At 39.9% G+C, this 22,093-nt stretch overlaps 1 protein-coding gene across 1 annotated transcript in view; it reads right to left on the reverse strand.

Annotated features, from left to right (window-relative positions):
* Nucleotides 1–21,351, reverse strand: part of LOC120397264 (immunoglobulin gamma-1 heavy chain-like) — a 74,373-nt gene extending 53,022 nt beyond the window's left edge. Inside the window, exons 1-3 of the mRNA XM_039522968.1 lie at nucleotides 21,199–21,351; nucleotides 20,734–21,080; nucleotides 16,469–16,562 (exon numbers count right to left, since the gene is read on the reverse strand). Of these exons, the coding sequence (XP_039378902.1) occupies nucleotides 16,469–16,562; nucleotides 20,734–21,080; nucleotides 21,199–21,241 (484 nt within the window). The 5' untranslated portion in view covers nucleotides 21,242–21,351. The remainder of the gene's footprint in view (nucleotides 1–16,468; nucleotides 16,563–20,733; nucleotides 21,081–21,198) is intronic.
* Nucleotides 21,352–22,093: the final 742 nt, after the last annotated feature.

Raw genomic sequence — 22,093 nt, forward strand, 5'->3', positions numbered from 1 at the left:
CTAACAATAACAAACTCACACTTGCTAAATTGAAACCTGTGCTGTGAATTTTACACTTGCTGGCATTTGGACTATGTCAATGGAGTTGCACAAGAGATTATTTTGGCCCAATATTTTAAATGTAAAACTCTCAATTTCCCTCCTTCCTGATTCTTAACAGCCATTCAGTAAATATTCCAGACTTTTACATTTGTACTCACTTTACTCATTAGGACCAAAACTCCCCTCAGTAAATCCATTGGTGCCCTTGGCAGTTCCACATTCAGATCAAGAGCAATACACGGCTTATGTGCAAATTCCCTTTTTTATATTCAATTATTCGGTCCAATTTTTCTGTCCTTTGTTTTTCTCTTGGTAAATAGACTTAATCAAGAATAAAAATACTTACTGGAAACAACTAGCTTGGTTCCTGTGCCAAAGTACTTGATCCAGCTGGAAGTATCACGTTGACTTTTCGTTTTACAATAAGCTGTGGTACTTTACTTATGCTGCTGTGTCTTTGCTCAGATAACCAGGCACTCTAACCAGTAGCTGGGAAAATACTTCTAATGAAGTATTCCTGATTTCTTGACTGCATGGAGAATTTAACAAATTTCACATTTCTGTGCCACCATAAAGCTGATACATAAATTCTCTTCCCAGTGATTCTATTTGCATGTCCTTTCAATTTTTCAGTTAACAAATGATCACTCCTTAAAATGGAAACTAGATGACGGCTTCTATTTGATTTTAATATTGGAAATAGACTGTTGGATCAGGCGGTTTTCAAACATTTTCATCGTGTGGTCCACATATGAAAAGAGAGATTGTCTCATGGACTACAACCCCTCTCCGATTCCCAATAGCATTGACCACCTCCTTCTTCTCCCATTCGCAACCACATCACATCTCTGCAGCAATTGCTTTTATGGAAAAATGATACCTGGAGAGACTTTCATTCTTAGCTGTATTACTGAAATTTAATAGATGGTACCGGCATTATGTGATCAGCCAGCTCTCTAGCAACTAGCACAAAGAGCTCCATAGGCTGCAGCTGGGAGCCTGTACCCTAGATACTTATTCTGCTGTATGTTGGGATTGTTGCAGTTTGTGGGTTACCAATTTACTGGTATCTTTTTATATAGCTGCTAGGGAGGGGGAAAATATTTTCCTCTGCATACACAGACATTTTAAAACAGAACAGAGATAACATCTGAGAAAGCTCACCTCATTTCAGACAAAAGTTGTGGATGCCAATCTAGGAATTGGAAGGGAACTAACCAGAGTATTTGATCTTTCTCACAGACACAGTCACCCCCGCCTCACTCACCTGCAGAGTAATTCTGGGAAATCACTGACAGTGGGTACGGAAAATTGAAAAGGATCATACAGAGACAGGTTCCTCCAAAATGTGCAGGTGGTTGTTTCAAAGGGCTTGTTTACTACCCAAGATTTTATTGGGAATATCTCCCGGCATTGCAATAGTGCTAGTGAATCTTCACTGGTGAGCACTGGTGTAGTGAGGGCAATAGCATTCACTGGCATGTTACCACCATGTCATCTTGACCTGCTCTGAACAGGATTAAGTGACACTAGCACTGCTGCACTTGGTGTCCTTGGTGGGGCTGTACTGATGTTACTGCAACAGCGGGAGGTTTCACAGAATACATCCATTGTTGCCCCTCTACCTAGCAAATATACCAAGTCATAGTCATACATTATCTAACATGATAGTTGTAATATGATTTGGTCCTGCCACTATGGAGAGAGCAAAACTGAATTTTAGCCATTGTCTAATCCTCATGCATAATAACTTGCACTGGTGTTACACTTTCCATCCAAGAATGTCAATGTACTTTAGTGCATTAAACGTCAATGTCTATGTGAGGCAGGTATTATTCACAGCAGGAGAAACTGAAGCCCAGAGAGGATAAGTGATTTGGTCATGCAGGGAGTGTGTAAAAGAGCCATGCATAGGATCCAGATCTCCAGAGGAACAATCCTCTACTTTAACAAGGAGCGGGGCAGTAACAAGAGCCACCAGGGAGCCCAGGTGACTATGGGGAGCCCCAGACCCTCCACCTCACCCTGGTTGAGGGGTGTAGGGGGCAGAGCCTTGTACAGATCCTAAGTACACTGCAATGAAAGAACCTGGCTGGTCCAGGTCTCCTGAGTCAGGCTTGCGGGGGTGCAGCTGAAGGGCTAAAATTACAGTGTAGACATTTGGGCTTGAGCTGGAGCACGGGCTCTGAAACCTAGTGAGGCGGTGGGTCTCACAGCCCAGGCTCCAGCCCGAGCCTGAATGCCTACACGGCACTTTTTAGCTCCACAGCCTGAGCCCCACAAACTCTGACAGAGTAAGGACCTGATTTTCCATTGTGCTGTGTTTGTACAGTCAGTTATACCGATGCAAACTGGGTGTAACTTGCTACTTAATCAGAATGGTACCATTTCCCATTGACTTTCCATGAGCGTAAATGGCTTCACAAGAGCAGGGCAAAGAAGACTCAGGCTCCAAGTACATATTGTTAAACACTATTAAGAATACATGCAACCACTAGTTTGCTTGCAATGCCATTGTACTTCATACAAGACGACAATCTCTAGGCCCAAATTCTTTCACTTACACTGATGTAAGTGCAGGAATTCAGCTATGAAGATACTGACTACTTCAGAGATTGCTTCCTTTGTTTTAATTGAGAAGCATGATGTTGTTACTTATTTCACCGTTGTTTAATTTTATCCATGTTTATGAATTTTAGTTAAAGAATTTGAGTAATATAAAATCTAAGATAAATTTTTTCAACTGGACCAAGGACCCGCATGCTTATGGTGGCACATCCTCTGAAAAATGCCTTTAAACAGCTGATCTTTAGAAATATTCATTAACTTGAAAAAAATCTACTTTACATCTATCAGTAAAAATTGCAGGTTTGCTCTGGGACTGAAAAGTTGGTGTTTTCAGGGTCAGATTCTACGAGGGGCTGACAGCCCTTAACTACCATCGAAGTCTACAGGAATTGTCGGTTTTCAGCACCAGACAGTAAGTGCTCTGTACTACACAAGATTGAGCTTACAGTTGTTGACCTTACTTGTGATAAAAAGCTTTTCTATGACTACATTAAGCCTCTTTATCTTTGCATTACTGTAATTACCACATAACTTACCTGTTACAATGAGCTTGGTACCGGAGCCAAATACTTTGATGAGAACACCACTAGTAGTAGCAAGTATCACAGTGAGCAACTCCTTTACAAAAATCTGTACAGAGTGGGTATCTTCTTGTTGATGAACAAGTAGTTATTGCTTTAAAATAAATCTGATTTGCTATATAAATTACTTTCAGACCTTACAATAAAATAGTAAATAAGGAGAGTACACTTAAAATAATGTGAAAACTGTGGGGGAGATTTTCAAAGGCACAAAAGGCCATTTTGGTGTCTAACTATCATTGAGTTTCAATGGGCATTTGGCACATAAATGCCATTGATAAAATCTCCCAATGACATAATGTCGGTTAGATTAAGGGTGTTGAATATTTTGTGGAAAGGAACAAATAACATTGTAATTTGAGGTGCACAGGCTGAGGTTAGAAAATTAAGCCTGTACACTGCCATCATTCCATAATGGATCTCCCAATGATAACGATAGATTGAGGGTAGAATATAGCCTTTAAAATGGGTATATTCACAGGGAAAATTCTGGATAATCCCTGCCATTTGGTGTAATCTGGAATATTACCAACAGAAAGCATTTGCTCTTCAGCAATATTTGTACAACACAGGGATTAGGCACCCAGCAAGGATGATTTAGCAGGATCTAGAGGGAAGAATATGCTAAAAGACACAGAATACTTTGAACCTCCTTAAATCCAAACATGACGAAAACATCTGAACAATGGAAAATATCTTTTAAAATATCTGTCTATCTATCACGTACCTAGTCTTTATTTAAAAAATAAGCAAAGCTCTATACTCCCCACTACTGTATAGAATCAAGAAGATTTTATGGCATTTTGGCTTTAAAGTTAAACATATGCTCAAATTCCCTGCTGAATAGGAATACAGACATGCTTAAGTGCCTTACTGAACTGGAGTGTTTATTAGGAAAGAAAACACAATTGCATAAATTTATTGTTACTATAAATGCAGGGGCGGCTCTAGGCACCAGCAAAACAAGCTGGTGCCTAGGGCGGCAAAATCTAGGGGGCGTCCCCTGCGGCCGGGGCGGCAGGGTGGGCCGGCGGACCTGCCGCAGTCATGCCTGCGGGAGGTCCACCGAGCCCGGGACGACGGGACCGGCCGCAGGCATGACTGCGGAGGGGGCGCTCGTCCCGCGGCTCGGCTGGACCTCCCGCAGGCATGACTGCGGCAGCTCAAGCGGAGCCGCCGGACCCGCGAACCGTCCACAGCCGCGGGAGGTCCAGCCGAGCCACGCGGGACCAGCGGTCCCTCTGCAGTCATGCCCGCGGGAGGTCCGCTGCTCCCGCGGCTCCGAGGCGCCTCCCGCGCATGACTGCTTGGGGCGGCCAAAAACGTAGAGCCGCCCCTGTATAAATGTACTCCTTAATGTTATCTAAGGGCCACATTCTGCAAGTGCTGAGCATCCTCAACTCCTATTTAAATTAATGAGCATTGAAGTACCTCAACACCTCATAAGACTGGGTGCTAAATATACTACATTGTATAAAGAACATAAATTTCACATTTACAGCTAACAATGGGTTTAGTTCCACTTCTGAATAGTTTTGCATAATCATTTCACAGTCTTACAATGCTAAGCAAGATCTCCAAACACTTTGCATTGTTTTCAGTGAAGTGTTACTGGTTCTTTCTGATTTAGAGAGACTACTATGGGTGAAATCCTGACCCCAATGAAGTCAATTGGAGTTTTGCCTTTGACTTCAGAGGAATCAGAATTTCACCCAGTATATTTATGAATAACTTGATTTTGTCCTGGATAACAAGCATAGTAAATGCCCAGAGTAAATGTATGCTTTGAAAACATTTTGAGAAACTTACTTGAAACCACCAGTGTGGTGCCGGAGCCAAAGTACTTTACTCCATACTCACATCATTGAAATCTTCTACAAAAACTAATGAATCATCAAGGTATGAATTTCCCTGAATTGAAATTCTGCAGTTCATATTTTAAAGACAAAGTCCACAATCTAAACAAGACTTGCTATAGGCCAAGGTGTTATGTGAGTATTAAACTGAGTTTATGCACTTTGTGAATTCCTCTGCCTTTTTCTACCAAAAATGTTTTCTGCTCCTTGACATGCATCACTCCATGGCAAATTGAGTGGGGTGAATTCCTGGTCACCACACAATTCCATTAATTTCAGTGGATGAGCAGGATTTAGTCCAATGATCTCCAATGTGCCTGGATCGGAAGGATGGTCTTGTGGTTAAAGCACCGGAGTGGAACTGAGGAGATTTGTCTCCCTGTGTGACCTTGGGCAAGTCACAACCTTGGGCAAGTCACTTGATGTTTTAACATGTTCTTAATGTATTCTTTAGAAAATATAAGACATTTCTTGGCAATGTATTATAAATATTTTTATATTCCTTGTCTTATATTCATTTATTCGGTACAATTTTTTTTTGTCCTCTGATTCTATTTAGCAAAAGAAAAACAACCAAGAATAAAAATACTTACCAGAAACAACAAGTTTGGTTCCTGTGCCAAAGAACTTGATCCTGCTTGAAGTATCACATTGACTTTTCGTTTTACAATAAGCTGTGGTTCTTTACTTATGCTGCTGTCTCTTTGCTCAGATAACCAGGCACTCTAACCAGTAGCTGGGGAAATACTTCTAATGAAGTATTCCTAGTTTCTTGACTGTTTGGAGAATTTAACTAATTTTCACGTTTTTGTGACATTGTAAAGCTGATACATAAATTCTCTTCACAGTGATTCTATTTGCATGTCCTTGCAAATGAATCCTCATTGCTTAAATTAATCCTCACTCCTTAAAATGAAAACTAGATGACAGTTTCTATTTGATAATGGTTTAAATAGACATTTGGATCAGGTGGTTCTCAAACTTTTTCATTGTGTGGTCCATATAGTAAAAAAGAGATTGTGTTATAGACTACAGTATCCCATTCACAATAATATTGACCATCTCCTCACTCTGTAATCACATCACATTCCTGTGGCAACTGTACCAATTGCTTATATGGAAAAATAATACCTGGAAAATATTTAATTCTTAGCTGTATTACTGAAATTTAATCAATGGAAATAAGGAGGAACCAGCATTATGTGATCTGCCAGCTCTCTACAGACCAGCACAAAGGGCTCCATGGACAGATACATATTTTGCTACCCAACTGTATGTTGTTCTAGAGTCTGTATTACCAATTTACTGCTATCTTTTTACATGGCTGCAAGGGAGGGTAAAATATTTTCCTCTGCATACACAGATGCTTTAAAACAGAACAGAGCTAACATCTGAGGAAACCCACCTAGAAGATGATTTAGCAAGTATAAAAGTGTGAAACTAATGAGAATATTTGTTCTTTCTCTCTCTACTCTGTCTCTCAGACACCCACACCCCATTCACCTGAAGAATAATTCTGGGAAACCACTGACTGTGTATGAAAAATTGAAAAGGAGCATATATAGAGAGGAGCCTCAACAATGTACAGGTGGTTGTGTCAAAGGGGTTTTCTACCCAAGACTTTTTTGGGAATATCCTCCAGCATTGCAATAGTGCTAGTGAATCTTCACAGGTGAGCACTGGGAGAACTGGTATAGTGAGAACAATGGTGTTCACTGGCATTTTATCACCATGTCTTCTAGACATGCTATGAGCAGGGTTAAGTGACACCATCATAAAAATGCCAGCACTAGCAGTGCTGCTGTGCTCTCATGGGCAGGGTTGTACTGATATTAGCACAACAGTGGGAGATTTCACAAAATAAGTCCATTGTTGCCCCTCTACCAGGGCCAGTGCAACCATTTAGGCGACCTAGGCAGTTGCCGAGAGTGCTGGCATTTGGGGGGGCGCCATTTTCTTCGGCAGTGACCGCGGCGGCCAGATCTTCGGCCGCCCCGGTTGCTGCCGGCATTTAGGCGGAGGGTGCTGGGGCAGGAGAGCGCAGGGAGGGCCACCTGCAGCAAGTAAGGGGTGGGGGGTGGCACGTAGGGGAACTCCCCGCCCCAGCTCACCCCTGTCCCGCCTCCTCCCCGAGCACGCTGTTGCTGCTTCACTTCTCCCGCCTCCCAGGCTTGCGGCACCTAAGCTGCTGCAAGGGGGGCACCTCAGGGTGGAGGGGGGGAGCTGCTGCGGAGAGGGGGGTGCCTCAGGGCGTGGGCGTGGGGGGGGGGGAGGGCGCAAGGTGGAATTTTTGCCTAGGGAGCAAAACATCCTTGCACCGACCCTACCCTCTACCAAGCAAATATATCAACTCACAATTGTACATTATAGTTGTTATAATATGATTGGTCTTGCAGTTATGGAGAAAGCAAAACAGAGTTTAGCCATATTGTATTCATCACACATAATAACTTGAACTCTTGTAGCACTTTCCATCCAAGGATTCCAATGTACTTTACTGCACTTGGTGTCCTTGGTGGGGCTGTACTGGTTACTGCAACAGCGGAAGGTTTCGCAGAATACATCCATTGTTGCCCCTCTACCTAGCAAATATACCAAGTCATAATCATACATTATATACCAAGGTAGTTGTAATATGATTTGGTCCTGCCAGTATGGAGAGAGCAAAACTGAATTTTAGCCATAGTCTAATCCTCACGCATAATAACTTGCACTGGTGTTGCACTTTCCATCCAAGAATGTCAATGTACTTTAATGCATTAAACTTCAATGCCTTTGTGAGGCAGGTATTATTCACAGCAGGAGGAAATGAAATCCAGGAAGGTTAAATGACTTGGTAATGCAAGAAGTGTGTAAAAGAGAGCCAGGCTTCAAATCCAGATCTCCTGAGGCCTTATCCTGTACTTTAACCAGAAGACCATGCTTCTTCTCCCACGATGCAGACACACACCTTCCTAAGGCTGAAAGAACAACTGAGATCAGAAAGAATGGATGATCCAGTCTCTCAAGAAGAATTTGTTCTCTAAGAAGAAGTAAGTTCCCCAAATCTGATGAAGACTCTCTAGGCTATGTTGATGATCTCAATAAGTGACAAAAGAAAAGGTAAAGTCAGAGAGGACTTTTTCATGCAGCCTGGTCTCCCTTTTGAACTGAGATATAGAAATCTTTGCCAATGACATGTAGAGTTCTGTCTCCTGACGTGCATCTGTGTAGAGCTAGTACAGTTTATCGTCAACAAAAAGAGAGCAAATAATAGGTAAAAAATTCAAAAGCACCTAAACGAATTAGGAATCTAATCCCACTAAATGTCATGCTTGTTGGACTCTTAATTCATTTTAAGTACTTTTGAAAAATTAACCTGATATCTGCAGGAACTTTAACGTGATCCAGTTTGCCTCATTCACAAAAGCACTACTTCAAACTGCTCTGACTAGATGCTGAAAAGCATTTGACCAACTGGAATGACCCTTCCTCATCTTTACCCTAAGGAAATAGGATGGGAAACTTATTCCTGTAGATGGGCATATGCTGTCTAGAGGAATCCACAGGCTACTCTTCTAGCCAGTGGCTAAAAAGGATTTGTCACTCAAGAACCATGAGGAAGGGAAGCTGTTTAACATCATTCCTTTTGTAGTAACTTGGGTAACCCTGGCTCATATCAACTGGGATCGCCTTAATGCATCACCACTCAGACACTGCAGTCATGAGTGATAAATAACAATATAAAATAGACATGGAAGGCTACAGACTACTGGCAGAATCTGGGTTAGGTTGTAAGGACTGGCCAAAATCTCCCCACTTCTAGGCCCCAGGAACAGTGAATAGAAGGGCAATAGAAGAATGATCTTCTCTTCTTTTCCTGTGGGTGACTATTTCTATTTTAAATGTGCAACCATATTTATACATTAACATAGAGGGTTTAGATTTAATAAAAATGGATTTATTGTAGGTGGATGAAGTGATAAGCGAGAGATACTGTCAGGGCTTGGATTTCAAGGTGTGTGGTATAGACCAACATTTTAATTATAGGTGCCACACTTTAGTTATAGATGACTGTAAGTTAAGGTTGCCTGAATCTTCCCATTATAAGACACTCTTTTCAGTTGTTTTTATCTTTACCAAACTTAAACTGTTCTGACTCAAACTTTCCATGCCAGTTTTCTGCTCTAGGCTGATTAAAAAAAAAAAAAGTTTTAGCAACAGTGGTTCAGCCTTTTGTGAGAAATAGATTTCAGAAAAATATCTATTTTTCCCCATATTACATTTTTACAACTGTTTCTTTGAGAATCTCTAGCATTCCCATGTTTGCAGCAGGGACTTGAAATTTGTGAAGAGGGTGGCCTTTGTGTCAGGGATGTGTTGTTTACTATTCCTGTGGAAAAAATGCCCAAATTTGGCCAAAGTTATGAGCCTTTGAAAAATCTCACTTTGCACATGTCAGTAGTAACTTGTTTGAGTCTGGCAGCTCTAGTCAGCAGAAGCAGAGTGGGAGGCTGGATAGTTGCCATAAGTGGGGGTGTGCATGGTAGGGGAAGCTGTGGAAGACAGGAAACAGTGGTTAGGTGGGGACGGTAGAGGAGGCAAGGGACTAGAAGTAACGGGTGTTGGCTAGGAATAGTGGGAGGGGAAGTGGTGACATTTGGATGCATATAGGCATGGATACAGGGGACGATAGGAGCAAAAGGGAAGAGGATGGAGGGTGCGGGGTGATAGGAGCAGAAGGGAGAGGTGAAGATGGTGCGGGGGACAGAGACAAGGTTGGGGAGGAGGGAAGGAGGCATGGTCTAATGCTTAGTGCTAGCCTTGGACTTGGGAGACCTGGTTTTAATTCCATCTTCTGCCACAGGCTTTCTATGTACCTCAGTTCCCCATCTGTAAAATTGGGGTAATAGTACTTCCTTGCCTCACGGCTGTGTTGTGAGGATAAATGCATTAGAGATTGTGAGGCGCTCAGATACTGTAGTAATTTAGATGGTTGGGTGTGGGGGATGAAACAGAAGGATCTCTAACCATTAAAGAATCCCCCCTTGCAGTTTCTAGAATTAAACCCAGGAATCCTGAGTTTCAGTATTTCTCTTCTTTCAGCAAATACCTGTGAAACCGATTGGCAAAATGTGTATATCATCACCCTTTAGTGCCTGATCCACATAGAGGATAACAGCCCAGTAGTGATACCAGTTACTCTGTTGGTTGAAGTGACAGAGGTCTATGAATGGAACTTCTATTTTTGTTTTTGTTTCTGTGTGATGCTGGGCATGTCACTTAAACCAAAATATTCACATTATGTGCACCTCCTTTCCTGAGTTACAGAAACTCTGAGAGCTCACGACTGCAACTGAAGTTGGTCAGAGCAGTGCTTTCAACATATAGGGTATGGCTACACTTGAGAGTTGCAGCGCTGGTGGAGGCTTTCCAGCGCTGCAATTAGTAACTGTCCACACCTGCAGGGCACATCCAGCGCTGCAACTCCCTGGCTGCAGTGCTGGCTGTACACCTGGGTCTGCTTGGGGAATAAGCATTGCAGCGCTGGTTCTGCAGCACTGGTCGTAAAGTGTGGCCACACACCAGCACTGTTATTGGCCTCCAGGGTATTAGGAGATATCCCAGAATGCTTTTAACTAAATTATTCCCTTTGTTTTGTTATGCAGCCTCTCTTTGTTTTGTTGTGAACGGGGCTCCGGGCTCTGGGAGCTGCTTATCTAAAAAAAAAAACACAGCTCCTGTTTGCTGTGATCAATCTGTGAACAATCAAATGAGCTATCCCCCTCCCTGCGTGATTCACAGGGGTTGAGTGTTTGCTTTTTGCTTGACCAGCAGCGAGAAAGGGAGTCGGCAGCTGCTTATCTGGTCTGCAGGCTTTTGCAGTTAAAAAGTAAGGGGTCGGAAAAAGTTTCTGATTTTGCAAGTCAGGGAGCCTACACAGTGTTGGCTCCAAAAATCCACTCTCTCTCTCTCTCCCCCGCTCCCTGTCACACTCCACTCCACCCCACCCCCCTCTTTTGAAAAGCACATTGCTGCCACTTGAACGCTGGGATAGCTGCCCATAATGCATCACTCCCAACAGTGCTGCAAATGCTGCAAATGTGGCCACACTGCAGCGCTGGTAGCTGTGAGTGTGGCCACACAACAGCGCTGTCCCTGCACAGCTGGACGACCAGCGCTGTAACTCCCAGCGCTGCAACTCTCAAGTGTAGCCATACCCATAGAATGCTACAAAAATGTGAAGTACAGTGGAAAATCAGGCAGTAGATGTCTCAGGCTGAGTACCCAAAATTAGTGGATGCTTTTGACAATTTTGGCCATAATCCTTCTGTGCCTCAGTTCCCTCACAGTAAAACGGGGTTAATAACACCATTTAATCTCACAAGGCTGTTGTGAAAAGAAATTCATTAATGTTTGTTAAGTACCCAAATACTACTGTGACAGCACCATAGAAATGCCCATGTTTGGATGGTCTGCGTTAAATAAGGCTTGGGGCCACATCATGGCTGTGAAGGATAAAGAGAAATACTGAATAACTACTGATTCACTGATTGAGGTAGGGATCCTATGCAAAAATAGCATGTGATCGTGTAAGTAAAGACTCTATCATAATAACAGGGTAGTTGTAATATGATTTGGTCTTGCCAGTATGGAGACAGCGAAACTGAATTTTAGCCATAGTCTAATTATCATGCATAATAACTTGCACTGGTGTTGCACTTTCCATCCAAGAATGTCAATGTACTTTAATGCATTAAGTTTCAATGTCTATGTGAGGCAGGTATTATTCACAGCAGGAGAAACTCAAACCCAGAGAGGATAAGTGACTTGGTCATGCAGGGAGTGTGTAAAAGAGACCCACGCATAGGATCCAGATCTCTTGAGGCCCAATCCTATACTTTAACAAGTTGCTGGGCAGCAATAAGAGCCACCAGGGAGCCCAGCCCTGGTGAGGGGGTGACCAGACAGCAAAAAAAAAAAATGGACAGGAGTGGGGGGAATAGGAGCTAATAAAAAAAAAAGAAAAAAAAATCGACTGTCCCTATAAAATCGGGACATCTGGTCACCCTAGTGGGGAGCCCCATGCCCTGCACCTCACTCTGGGTGGTGTGCCTGAGAGGTGCGGGGATGCAGGGCGCAGAGCCTTGTACTTTTTTAATCGATCCTAAGTACAGGTTTACATTCTGCTTCATTTCAAAACAATTCCAGGAATACTCAGAAATGGAGTATGGAGACAATATTTTAACTTGTTTAAGAGAGGTAAGATACGGTGTTCTGTTTTGGCACACTCTCAAAAATCAAAATCAGCCAAATGGATTTAGCTCAAATTTTCCAAAGTTGTTTACTTTTAATTGCTGGGTTACACAGATGCTTTTTCAGTCTTGAGAATAATCAGTTTAAACTCTGATGCTATCCCATACAAAAGCACTTCACTAATGTAAATAAGGGTGCATTTCCTGACAGTGTAATCAATACATATCAAGGAAATCACAGTTAAGGCAACCTTAACATCCAGACCACTCTCCATTCACTTACCTTACCAGTGAGCATTTAATAAACTGGGAGAGATTTTGAAAGGCACATATGGTAGGAAAACACCTACTTTGAAAATCTCCCCTTTAGTTAACCAAAACTTGCACAATATGAGGAAGGGTATGTATACACTGCAATAAAAGACTCCAGCTGGTCCCAGTCTCCTGACTTAGACTTACAGGGCTGGGGCTGAAGGGCTAAAATTGCAGTGTAGACATTTGGGCTTGAACTGGAGCATGGGCTCTGAAACCTAGTGAGGCGGTGGGTCTCAGAGCCCAGGCTCCAGCCCGGGCCTGAATGCCTACATGGCAGTTTTTAGCTCCGCAGCCCGAGCCCCACAAGCCCAAGCCAATGGACGCAGGGTCTGAGACTAGGTGCCGTGGGATTTTTAATGCAGTGTAAGCTGTAAACAAAGGGAAGGGAAATAAAGGTTCCAGATACCTTTTAGTAAGGCTTCTCTTTAAAAATTACTAGCATATTTTATCAGGATAAATTTGCCCTGAACTAACTGCGTATATTATTTAAGAACTTTAGTTAATACCTTTAAAAAGAGAGTTAGAAAAGCAAAGTGTGCAGGATCCTATACAGCTAAGACTACTTAGGAAAATTGTCAATTGTTAACTGTAATTCTAAGTAAATTGTATCTACATTGTTAATACCATAGACTATTTACTTACAGCAACATGCTGATCCTATCTGATCTGTTTAGACTTAATTATGATAGTGTATTAATTTTAATAGGCAGCATTACAAAAAACTACGTTTAGATGAGAACAATAATATATTAAGGTAAACTTGATTGTGAATTAAGGTTTTAAATAGACTGACCGTTCTAGTTGATTTATATAAATATGCAGAACACTCAGAACTTCTGAAAATCAAGCCCACTAAATACCCAATTATGTATTTAGGAGCCTAACTATAGTCAACCACTTCTGAAAATCTTGATTATGAAGCATTACTAATCATGGAGCTCTCAACAGAACTCCGCTATCAAATCTTTGCTGAGGAATAGAGGGAATGTTGCTGTTTGTGTCCAAATCCCAAAGTGGATTAGCAAAATTAGTGAACTTCTGCTATATCTCCTGAATTATTTTTAAATAATTTTGCCACAGTATTAATTTTGTCACTCTAGAATTGAACTGATCTAAAAATATTTTTTCACTTTATGCAATTTTAAAAAATTATCACATGCTATAGAGTTGGATAAAACACAACCACAAATATTTTTTTATTAAAATTTTGAATTAGAAACCATGAAAATATCCTCATTTCATCACTGAGTTTCTGTAAGTGCATGAAATAATAAACACTACATTGGGTGGAAAAAGAATTCCATACCAAAATCATTATCCATCTGCTTGTTTCACACTGCTGACTGCAAGTGATGCATTTTTTTAAACAGTATATTGAATGTACTGGTTTTCACAAGAAATGAGCAGGTTCAAACATTTTTACTGCAGCTAATCTCTGTCCCCTGTTTGTCACTGTGGGATACAAGCAAGAGAATAAGGTTCCCAACTCAGCTAAGTGACAAAGAAGAATTTTCTACAGAATGAGGCAACATTCTCATGTTATAAATGTGCATCACAAAGAAGAAACGGAAGGTTGTTGATATTTCAGTAGTGTCGAAGGTCCCCAATTGGGCACCATGTATCCTGTCTATTCTCTATTTATTCCAACATTTAATTGCAGGTAAAAAATTAGAGGCCATTTAACAAAATAGTTGGCCTGTCTCCACAAAACATATTGGTTGGAATTTTTAAATGCAACAAGAAGGGATTTAGGTGCTCAAATCCCTTTGACATTCAGGATCCTTTGATAATGTCAGCCATTGTCTTTAGTCAACTGAGACACTGATCCCTCAAAGTCTTACACATGTGCTTAACTTTATGCATTGTGAGTAGTCCCACTGATGTCAAAGCTTGTGAAGGGTCCTTTTCTAAAATGATTTTGGCTTATTTTTGTGTGGTCTGACTATCTTAGAGTTTTCTGAAACTATTTTGAACTGAACCAAACTATAACCCTGTAACTATGGCTGTATTCAAAAGTATTTAAAATATTTTGAGTTTAGAAGCAAATAAAGACAGACTACCTAACCAAGAAAAACCCCTTCATTAAAGAACTTTCCCTCATTTTGGAGGCTGTCACCAAATAAAGGGGATTGATTTTTCTGTTCTTTAAAATTCAGATCCTCATGCTCCAGCACTGATTAGTTCAATATTTGGGGTTCAATCTTGTATTCCATATGACTGAAAACACCCAGGAATGCAGGATTGTGCTGAAGAGTAGGGTTACCAAATGATTTATTCCCTCAAGTCTTGTACGTATTTAAAAGACTTTTACATAGTTTCCAGTCCAGAGATGTTGTGCTTTACAAAAACTGATTATTTCTCGCATTTCTCTTAGATGATGAGCCTTTTTTTTTTAAAATTGGAGTCACATTTACATGCTGACATTTGCAAGCACATGTCCAGATTGGGGATTATTGTATATGCACATGGACTTCAAGATGGAATGAGTGTCTGTCCAATATATATTCTAAATTGTGTACATAAATAATCAGCAAGTGTGTGTGTGCAGAAGTGGCTGTGCTGATACATGAGCAAAATCAGATTTACATTTCTGGCTTTACTTTAGGCCAGAACTAAAACTCATTCAGGTCAATAGGATTCTTTCCTTTGGCTTCAATGGGCTTTGGATAACACAATTTGGGAAGATTAATTTCTAAGTAAATAATGGTTTCCAGTGTGGAAGTACTTGTTACAAGATCTGAATTTCATCATGATCTTATGTATTTTTTTCTTAGGAGGAACTTACTTAGCCAATATTTGATATATCTCTTTGAGAAGATATTTTATTACTAAAACATTCTGTGGTATACTATAGCTTGAATACTTAATGAATCAAGTGAGCAATCTCAGGGTCTTTATGCTGTAATAAATAGTCTACACATATGATAGATTTGCTTCTCCATTCTTTACAAAGTCAAAATACCTTGTAAATTTATGAGAGTTTTGCATGTGCAGAGTGGAGGATCCTATACAGGTAAGACAATTTAGGAAAATTGTCAGTTGTAAAATGTAATGCTAAGTAAATTGTACCCACATTGTTAATATCACAGAATATTCACTTACAGCAACATGCTGATCCTGATCTGTTTAGAATTACTTATGATAGTGTATTCATTTTAATAAGCAGCATTACAAAAATTTACTTTAGTTGAGAGCTATAATATACTAAGGTAAACTTGATTGTGAATTAAGGTTTAAAATAGACAGTTCTAGTTGATTTATATAAATGTGCAGAGTGTGATTCTGAGAGAGTAAGGACCCGATTTTCCATTGTGCTGTGTTTCTAGAGTCAGTTATACCAATGCAAACTGGGTGTAACATGCTACTTAATCAGAATGGTAGCACTTCCCATTGACTTTGCATTAGCATAAACTGCTTCACAAGAGCAGGGCAAACACACATTGTTAAACACTATTAAGAATACATGCAACCACTAGTTTGCCTGCAATGCCAAGGTACTTCATACAAGATGACAATCTCTAGGACCGAATTCTTTCACTTACACTCGTGTAAGTGCAGGAATTCAGCTATGAAGATACTGACTACTTCAGAGATTGCTTCCTTTGTTTTAATTTAGAAGCATGAGATTGTTACTTATTTCACTGTTGTTTAATTTTATGCATGTTTATAAATTTTAGTTACAGAACTCGAGTAACGTCACAGCTAAGACAAATTTTTGCAACTGGACCAAAGACCAGCATGCTTATGACACATCCTCAGTACTTCACAAGATCAAGCTTACAATTGTTGACCTTACTTGTGATAAAAAGCTTTTCTATGACCACAATAAGTCTCTTTATCTTTGCATTACTGTAATTACCACATGACTTACCTGTTACAATGAGCTTGGTACCGGAGCCAAATACTTTGATGAGAACACCACTAGTAGTAGCAAGTATCACAGTGAGCAAATCCTTTGCAAAAATCTAGAGTGGGTATCTTTTTATTGATGAACCAGTAGTTGTTGCTTTAAAATAAATCTGATTTGCTATTTAAATTGCTTTCAGACCTTACAATAAAATAGTAAAGAAGGAGAGTACATGTAAAATAATGTGAAAACTGTGGGGGAGATTTTCAAAGGCACAAAAGGCATGATGGTGTCTAACTATCATTGAGTTTCAATGGGCATTTGGCACATAAATGCAATGATAAAATGGGTTAGATTAAGGGTGTTGAATATTTTGTGGAAAGGAACAAATAACATTGTAATTTGAGGTGCACAGGCTAAGGTTTTAAAAGTAAGCCTGTACACTGCCATCATTACATAATTGATCTCTCAATGATAACAATAGATTGAGGGTAGAATATAGCCTTTAAAATGGGTATATTCATGGGGAAAATTCTGGCTAATTCTTGCCAGTTGGTGTAATCAGGAATATTCCTAACAGAAAACATTTGCTCTTCAGCAATATTTGTGCAACACAGAGATTAGGCACCCAGCAAGGATGATTTAGCAGGATCTAGGGCGAAGAATATGCTTAAAGGCATGGAATACTCTGAACCTCCTTAAATCCAAACATGACTAAAACATTTGAACAATTGAAAATATCTTTAAAAATATCTGTCTCTCTCTATCACAAAGCTGGTCTTTATATAACAAATAAGCAAACCCCTCTATTCCCCATTACTGGATGGAATCAAGAAGATGTTACTGAATTTTGGCCTTAAAATTAAACACATGCTCAAATTCTTTGCTGAATAGGAATAGAAACATGCTTAAGTGACTTACTGAACTGGAGTCTTTATTAAGGAAAAAACCACAATTGCATAAATTTATTGTTACTATAAATGTACCCCTTAATGCTATCTAAGGGCCACATTCTGCAAGTGCTGAGCATCCTCAATTCCCATTTAAATTAATGAGCATTGAAGTACCTCAACACGTCATAGGACTGGGTGCTAAATATACTATATTGTATAAAGAACATAAATTCTACATTTCACATTTACAGCTAACAATGGGCTTAGTTCCACTTCTGAATAGCTTTGCATAATCATTTCACAGTCTTACAATGCTAAATAAGATCTCCAAACACTTTGCATTGTTTTCAGTGAAGTGTTACTGGTTCTTTCTGATTTAGAGAGACTACTATGGGTGAAATCCTGACCCCAATGAAGTCAATTGGAGTTTTGCCTTTGACTTCAGAGGAATCAGGATTTCACCCAGTATATTTATGAATAGCTGGATTTTGTCCTGGATAACAAGCATAATAAATGCCCAGGGTAGATGTATGCTTTGAAAACATTTTGAGAAACTTACTTGAAACCATCAGTTTGGTGCCAGAGCCAAAGTACTTTATTCCATAATTCAAATCTTCTACAAAAACTAATGAATCTTTAAGATATGAATTTCCCTGAATTCAAATTCTGAAGTTCATATTTTAAATACAAAGTCCACAATCTAAACAAGACTTGCTCTAGGCCAGGATGTTATGTGAGTATTAAACTGAGTTTATGCACTTTGTAAATTCCTCTGCCTTTTTCTATCAAAAATGTTTTCTGCTCCTTGACATACATCACTCAAATTTATTGGGGTGAATTTCTGGTCACCACACAATTCCATTAATTTCAGTGGATGAGCAGGATTTAGTCCAGTGATCTCCAATGTGCCTGGATAGGAAGGATGGTCTTGTGGTTAAAGCACTGGAGTGGAACTGAGGAGATTTGGCTCCACGTGTGATCTTGGGCAAATCACAAACTCTGTGCTTCACTTTACATTGTAACATGCTTTTAATGTATTGTTTACATTAAATTTAAGACATTTCTTGGCAATGTATTATAACATTTTTAATAGGTACTCAACATTGTTAATTCACACGTACATTATTGAGTGGACTGTTTTTCTGTGGCTTAAATACTATAAAATAATATACATAAAAGGGAAAAATTACATTCATAAAACCAAGTACTGAGAGCCTGAACACTGTTTCATCTCAGACAATTTTCCTTCATTAGTCATCAAACACTGATATAGCCCTAACAATAGCAAAAGTTTTAATAATCTCACACCTGCTAAACTGGAACCTGTGCTGTGAATTTTACACTTGCTGGCATTTGGACTCTTTCAATGGAGTTGCATGAGAGATGAACTTGGCCCAATATTTTAAATTTAAAGTTCTCCATTTCCCTCCTTCCTGATACTTAGCAGCTATTCAGTAAATATTCCAGCCTTTTACTCTTGTATTCATTTTACTCATTAGGACCAAATACTCCCTTCAGTCAATCCATTGGTGTCTTTGGGAGTTCCAGTTCAGATCAAGAGCAATACGTGGCTTATGTGCAAATTCCTTGTCTAAAATTCATTTATTCGGTACAATTTTTTTTGTCCTTTGTTTTTTTTTTGCTAAATAGATTCAGTCAAGAATAAAAATACTTACCAGAAACAACTAATTTGGTTCCTGTGCCAAAGAACTTGATCCCGCTTGAAGTATCATGTTGACTTTTCGTTTTACAATAAGCTGTGGTTCTTTACTTATGCTGCTGTCTCTTTGCTCAAATAACCAGGCACTCTAACCAGTAGCTGGGAAAAAAACTTCTAATGAAGTATTCCTAGTTTCTTGACTGCTTTGAGAATTTAACTAATTTCACATTTTTGTGACATCATAAAACTGATACATAAATTCTCTTCACAGTGATTCTATTTGCATGTTCTTGCAAATGGATCCTCATTGCCTAAATGAATCCTCATTGCTTAAAATAGAAATTAGATGACAGCTTCTATTTGATAATGGTTTAAATAGACCCTTGGATCAGGCGGTTCTCAAACATTTTCATTGTGTGGTCCATATATTAAAAAAAGAGATTGTGTCATAGACTACAGTATCCCATTCACAATAACATTGACCATCTCCTCACTCTGTAATCACATCACATTCCTGTGGCAACTATACCAATTGCTTATATGGAAAAATAATACCAGAAAGAGGCAAGCATATATTTCATATCACCAGCATATTGGCTTTTGCAACCTAGTTTTACTTTCACATCCTTCCTGTTTTGGAGTGAATATTGTCAAGACTAGGGGCTGGTCTGCACTACCGCTTAAGTCAATCTAACTTACGTCATTGGGGTATGAAAAAATCACCCCCTTGAGCAATGCAAGTGACAGCAACCTAAATGCTGTCCACACCAGTACTATGTCAGCAGGTGATGCTTTACCACCAACATCGCTTTCGCCTCTCACAGAGATGGAGTAATTATGCCAAAGGGAGAGCTCTCTCCCATCGGTATAGAGCGTCTTTACCAGACGCACTCTAGCAGTGCAGATGCATCAGAGCATCTGCGCTGATGTCGTGCTTCCAGTGTAGACTAGCCCTCAGAGAGCTTAGCCTCAGTCTAGGGCTTTTATAAACAAATATGCAGTTTTACCAGCCCATACTCATTTGCACAAACTGTTATACATATGCAACATTTTGCTGCCATATGTGATTGTTTGCTCTCCAGAGATGGTTGCCTATGCAGATGCTTAAAGTTAAGCATGTGTGTAAGTGTCTGAAAAATCCCCTCCGAATTTGTTTTGGCTCAACCCAAAATAAAACCTATTTTGATTTTTCACACCAAAATGAAAAACTGAAATATTTTCATTTCAGATTAAATGAAACATTTTGTTCTCGCCAAAGCATTCTTTGTTTGTTTGTGTTTCATTATGTTTTATTTTGGGGAGCCTTGTACCTTTTCAGTGTGTGTTTGTTTTTTTAAATAAATTTGACTAAATTTCAGAACAAAATGTTTCAAAATGAAAAGTCAAAATGTTCCATTTTGAAAACATTGAAGTGAAATTTCAACTTAAAAAAAATCATTTTTTCAGCAAAACTATTTGTAAATCCAACCAAATTTGTAAATACTTTTGGTCAAACTGAAATTGCATTTTTGGGAGGGAATAAACTATATGTCAGAACAACTTTGACCTGCTCTAAAAGGTGTAGTTGTGATTTGTAACAAAATGTAATTCAAAACTGCAGTTCTGTGCTGTTGTTCTTCCTGACATATTGCAGAAACCAGTCAGGAGTTTCTGCTGTTGGTTCGAAGTTGAGGGAAGGATAAGGGATGTGTCTGGTTTCATACACGTGGCTCAGAATGCAGAGTGGGTTTTTGTACGGGTTGTCTATGTCTTTTTAGTACTGTGCGATCCCAGGTGGCACAATAATAGGTAGCAGCATCCTCTCGGGTTAGTTGATGTACTCTGAGATTAGAGGTGGACGCAGAATCAACTTTCTCAGCTTCAAACTTTTCTTTATCAAAGCCTTCATCCATAATAGCTGATCTTGAGCCAATATACAGAATCCTCTTTGGAGCTTCCCCAGGGCTCTGTCGATACCAGTGTATATAAGCACTGTTAAAATTAAAACTTTTCTCAAGAATTTTACACCCCATACGTGCAGTTTTAGTTTCCTCTCTGGTGACAGACAATGGAGTTTGTATCAGAGTTATTTGCGAAGATCCATCTAGAAAGAAAAAAGGAGAAATGATACTATAAACCTGAAGCCAAAGGAATTTGGAACATGTCTTGTTGCTGAAGGAACATGTACATTTGGAAAAGAACAGAATGCAAAAATTACTTACAAGACCATGTTGAAGTCACAATAAGAACCTGCAGCAGTAACATTCTCACTGGTTGGGTTGAACTTGAAACAGAGGACTCTGAAATAGGCCCTCAGATGGAGAGATGAGGAGAGAGGTGCAGCTGGGGAGAGGAAATGGGTTGTTTAAGCAGGATCCAATGGTAGCTCTCCTGCCTGCAGATGTGTGGGGCAAGTTTTTAGAAGAGTCAAACTATGTATGTTGTCAGGTGGTCAGAAACTAAAATCCCAGCAGTGGGGACGGGGCTGAAGTCTCATCTGTTTTCATAAAGAAACTGGAGGGGTAAAAATGTTTGCAAATCAAGGATTGTGTCCTCCAGATAATGCAGCCACATCTACTAATGCAGAAGTGAACACAAATACAGTGAAACTTGTGTAGTTGTTTGCATAGAATCCCATCTGACTTCCATCTGTCAGGTGCTTTATTTTTGGTTCGTTTTACAGGCACAGCAAGCAGGGGCATGCACAGGAATTTAAATTTTGCTTCAAATGTGCAGGTAAAAAGTTGCCACAAGGTTTCATTTTAAAGATATAGTATAAGCACATAACTATGAGATATTAAATAGCGTATCTGATGGAGTGTATACCGCACACTGGCAAAGAAAGAGTTAACCTGAGCCACTGCCAGACAGCAATTAGTGCATCCAGTTGCATCTGGAGGATGGGCCAGGCCTAACTTAGAATTATACTCAGCTGGGTAGGATTGGGTGGGTGAACTAAGGATGAATGCTGGCTGGGAGAAACAGGCTGTCTGTAGCTGTTTGCTACATGGTTCTTGGATTGAAACCCAGAGTACACGGCCTGCTTGCCCATGTTCCCCTAATGGCTGCCAAGGAGGGTGGCATAAAAGCCCCCTGAGATAAGGGGTGTAAAGGTTA

Source organism: Mauremys reevesii, linkage group 2, assembly GCF_016161935.1.
Source record: "Mauremys reevesii isolate NIE-2019 linkage group 2, ASM1616193v1, whole genome shotgun sequence".
Classification (NCBI taxonomy): Eukaryota; Metazoa; Chordata; order Testudines; family Geoemydidae; genus Mauremys; species Mauremys reevesii.